This window comes from Octopus bimaculoides, chromosome 10, assembly GCF_001194135.2.
Source record: "Octopus bimaculoides isolate UCB-OBI-ISO-001 chromosome 10, ASM119413v2, whole genome shotgun sequence".
Classification (NCBI taxonomy): domain Eukaryota; kingdom Metazoa; phylum Mollusca; class Cephalopoda; order Octopoda; family Octopodidae; genus Octopus; species Octopus bimaculoides.
This window is the reverse complement of record NC_068990.1, coordinates 22,999,776-23,004,575: the sequence shown is the minus strand read 5'-3', so window position 1 is coordinate 23,004,575 and position 4,800 is coordinate 22,999,776. Positions and strand designations below refer to the sequence as shown.

Sequence of the window (4,800 nt, the reverse complement as noted above, 5' to 3'; positions counted from 1 at the left end):
TATATATATGTGTGTGTGTGTGTATTTGTAGGGTTAGAAAAATTATAATACAAGATGATTGAACAACCAGGCTTCAATCCAAATTACAATTGTTTCTATGGCTTACTAACACCTGTTAGTTGCTGAGTGTTTCAAATATTACTCATTATTATAGAAATATTAAACAAATATGATGCAGCAATAGCTATGTACTTGCACATCATCAGGTGAGTGCCTTCGAGAGCACTGTAGGATCACATTTAGTTTCTCATTGTACATACACTAACAAATTTCCTCATGTATATCCAATAAAAGGAGTGTTTCTGCTCTATGATAGCATATGGTAGCTGATAACTGTAGAGGAGATTTGAAATGCACAGTATAAGGTTATAACCCTAGAGATATTAAATATAAATATATGTGTGTCCATGTTTATGTGTGGCTCTCTGCAAAATCATGTCTGGCCATAAGGAAAATATCTTGCTTGGAAACAGCTGAGGGTTCACAACAGGAAGGGCATCTGGCTGTAAAAAATGTACCTCATAATTCTGTCTGGCCCATGCAAACATGGAAAAGTGGATGTTAAAATGAGGAGGATAATGATGATACATAATTTCTGAAGTGAATATTGTCGCATTTCTGCTTTATTATTATTATTATTATTATTATTATTTTATTATTTTTTATTTATGTGGTGTTTTTGTTCTTTTAAAATTTAGGTTGGCAAAAAATCAGATAAGGTCAATGAAGAACTACTCAAAGATGATGAAGATGAGAGCATGGGTATATGGGACTCTATATCAAGGCAAGTATCTGTAAATTTAACCTTTTGGAATTTAAAAATTTAGTTTTTGATGTCTTTCAATTATACCTGTCTCCTCTCTTTGAAAGGTTTATTTTGTCAAAGCAAGAACAACAGAGATGTATTTGTCCTTATATAGTCTTGTCTCTCCTTATACATTCTTATATTCAAGAGCAAAGGTGTGTGGCATAATGGTTAGGGTATGCGGCTCTCGATCAAAAGGTCATGGATTCAATACCTGGCCACATGTTTTTTATGTTTTTTGAGTAAGACTCTTTATTTCATGTTGCTCCAGTTCACTCGGCTGGCAAAAATGAGTTGTACCTGTTTTTCAAAGGGCCGGTCTTGTCACACTGTGGCTTTCTGAATCTCCCTGAGAACTATGTTATGGGTATGTGTGTCTGTGGAATGCTCAGCCACTTGTACATTAATTTCCCGAGCAGGCTGTTCTGTTGATTGGATCAATCAGAATCCCTATCGTCTCATAACCATCAGAATACCAGTTGTATTCAAGAGTCAACATGAATACAAGAATATATAAGAAGTACCGGTGACACGTAACCCATGCCAGTGGCACTTAAAAAGCACCATTCAAATGTGATCGCTGCCAGCATCGCCTTACCGGCACATGTGCTGGTGGCACATGAAAAACAACATTCGAGCATGGACGTTGCCAGTGCCGCCAGACTAGCTTCCGTGCAGGCAGCATGTAAAAATCACCTTTTTGGTGTGATCGTTGCCGGAACCAGCTGACTGACCCTCGTGCTGGTGGCACGTAAAAGCACCCACTACACTCTTGGAGTGGTTGGTGTTAGGAAGGGCATCCAGCTGTAGAAACTTTGCCAGATCAGATTGAGCCTGGCGCAGTCTTTTGGCTCACCAGTCCTCAGTCAAACCGTCCAACCCATGCCAGCATGGAAAGCGGACGTTAAACGACGATGATGGTATGATGATAGACTGTGGCTATGCTGTGGGATTATTGTTTTTAAAGCTTTACAGTCAGTCATATTGATCCCCAAACTTTGCTACTTGTTTTATCGTTCTTGAAAGTAACAGAAGGCAAAGTTAACCTTGGAGTAAAGGGACATAGCTAATAATGCAATGTACTTTTGCCAATTCATACAGTATGTCTGTCTGTCTGTCTATCAATTTTTCACATCGTATTAACATCCACTTTTCCATGCTGACATGAGTTGGACGGAATTTGCAGATTTAGATTTTGTACAGCCTGATACTCTTCCTCTCACCAACCCTCACCAAATAAGGGGACATTCGTTTGTAACTACCATGCAGTGTCAGATCAAAGCAGTACACAGTTGTGCACTCACACAAACACACACACACACACACACACACACATCTTTGATGGGCTTCTTTCAGTTTCCATCTACCAAATCCACTCACAAACCTTTGATTGGCCTGAGGCTATTGTAAGGATCCATGCTGCAAAAGTGAACCCATAATCATCTGGTTGGGAAGTAAACTTCTTAACATCAATTTTTATATAAATGGGAGTAACTCAATACATAAAGTAGAGTATATACTTATTTGATTTTCATGTCAGTGCACATAGCAGAGTACACCGGCCTGAAACTAAAGGTGTCTGAGTCTCTGTTGTTTCAGAAATATATATATATATATATATATATATATGACATATGATCTCTCTCTCTCTGTATATATATTTACGTATATATATATATATATATATATGTGTGTGTGTGTGTGTGTGTGTGTTCATATAATGATATCTCCACAATGTATTGGTGAGATAAAACATATAATCGTTATCAAAATAGCAAGAATTTGGCCACAAAGGTCTATAGTAGACTCCTTATGGATCGATCTCCTTGATTATATATCAAAAATTTATATAAGAGTTTTGACGCTAATATCCATTTATATTAAAGTTTATTACCTATGTCAACATTTCTGTATAAGGTTAAATTCAACTCTCAATTCAAGTTAAATAAGTAAATTACCTTACACATCCTCAGGGTAAAAAGTAAAAAGTAAACACCAAAAAGATTTTTAATCTCCGTCTAAGGGAGAAAACCCGAATAATATTATTAATTATAAAACAATCAAGTAATACAAATTATTGATTCCATATGAATATATAATCTTATATTATTGATTTCTACTTTCAGTTCTTTTGGTGGGGGCAAGAAGGAGAAGAAAGAAGATAAAGATTCCACATTAAATATCTTTTCCTTGGCATCAGGTCATCTGTATGAGCGTTTCTTACGGTCAGTATGATTATTGTTTCTATTTCCAACCTCTTTCAATTGTTGCCCTTCCGGGGCACTACTGTTAGGGTAAAGAAGGGCTATAATAGGGATCAGGACGGGCAGATATGGAGGCAATTATGTGGATAAAGAAATTAAATATATTAAATATGATATTCCTCCTTTGAATTTCTCTGCATTATGATATGAAATGTAAGATCTTCTCTAAGCTGATGACAGAGGCTCATCTTATCCAAGGTTGATTGCTTCAATTACAACCACATATTGTAATGAACTGCATCTACCAACATTATAATGGATCACCAAGCCCCTAGAAACAACTGTTGGACACCTTTCTTTCACCCCTGTAATTTTGTCTGTCATTTGTACTCCCTGTAAGTTGGATTTATTAATATAAATATCTATATATTTATATTTAAATATTCATCATCTAAAAGTCTCCACATTTTGCTTTCTCTCGTTTTGCATGTATACATATATATGTATGCTAATAATATAGCCTGAACAGGATAAGCTACCCCTAAGTTGCAGAAAAAAGTGTTGGCGGCCAGCTATGAGACTCGATCTCGTATGATTTTGTGTCTCATAGCTGACCGCCAACACATTTTTCTGCAAATTAGGGTAGCTTATTCTGTTCAGGCTATATTATTAGCATTCTCCTGCATTTGAGACTTTAAAATTCACTTCTTTAACTTTCTAAGACATTTCAACGGTTCTAAAAGCAAACTTCGTATGTTTGTTTACGTTTATCATAATATGAATTTAATATATATGTATATATTTTATATTGCATACCCAGACTATTATATTTCATACATCTGATTTGTTCATTTACATAATTGCCTATATATATATATATATATTCCTTTGAGTGTTGGACTTCATGGAGGGGAAGTGACTGAGTTCCTCTCGAGCATTGGGTCTCACTGAGGCAAAGTGGCCGAGTTCCTTTCGAGTGTAGGGCTTCATGGAGGCAAAGTGACCGAGTTCCTTTCGAGCATTGGGTCTCATGGAGGCAAAGTGACTGAGTTCCTTTAGATCGTTGGGCCTCATGGAAACGAAGTGGCCAAGATCCTTTTGAGCATTGGGCTTCACAGAGGCAGTGACTGAGACCTTTGTTGTGCTTGAGAAGAAGACCTGTCAAGCTGAGCAAAATTGCAGTCATGGCAGATACTGGTGTCACGCAAATGGCACCTGTGCCAGTGGTGTGTAAAAGCACCTATTATACTCTCGGAGTGGTTGGTGTTAAAAAGGGGATCCAGCTGTAGAAAACCATGACAAATCAGACTGGAGTCTGGTGCAGCCTTCTAGCTTACCAGCCCTGGTCAAAACATCCAACCCATGCCAGCATGGACAACGGATGCTAAATGATGATGATGATGATATATTTTCATCACAGGCTCCTTTCAGTTTCTTATATACAAAGCTCCCTTTAGCATAGCTTCTTCAGTTGGACAAACAAGGACAGACAAACGGATTAAGTCGATTATATCGACCCCGAAAGGATGAAAGGCAAAGTCGACCTTGGCGGAATTTGAACTCCTTTCAGTTTCAGTTGGCAGGCTCCTTTCAACTTCTTCCAACCAAATGCACTCTTTCCCAAAGTGCCACACAATGGGATTGAACCCCAAACCATGTGATTGGAAAACAAACTTCTTACTGCACAGCCACACCTGTGCCAATATGCGAATGTATTTGACAAAAAGAATATTTTTTTCACTCTTACCCATTTTGACATTAAATTAACTCAAACTGCTTCAAGGAAAACAT

General features: G+C 37.4%; 1 protein-coding gene across 1 annotated transcript in view; it reads left to right on the top strand.

Moving 5' to 3' along the window:
- LOC106873980 (UDP-glucose:glycoprotein glucosyltransferase 1) overlaps nucleotides 1-4,800 on the top strand; it is a 186,770-nt gene that overhangs the window by 57,509 nt on the left and 124,461 nt on the right. Inside the window, exons 33-34 of the mRNA XM_052971269.1 lie at nucleotides 699-784; nucleotides 2,932-3,030. Of these exons, the coding sequence (XP_052827229.1) occupies nucleotides 699-784; nucleotides 2,932-3,030 (185 nt within the window). The remainder of the gene's footprint in view (nucleotides 1-698; nucleotides 785-2,931; nucleotides 3,031-4,800) is intronic.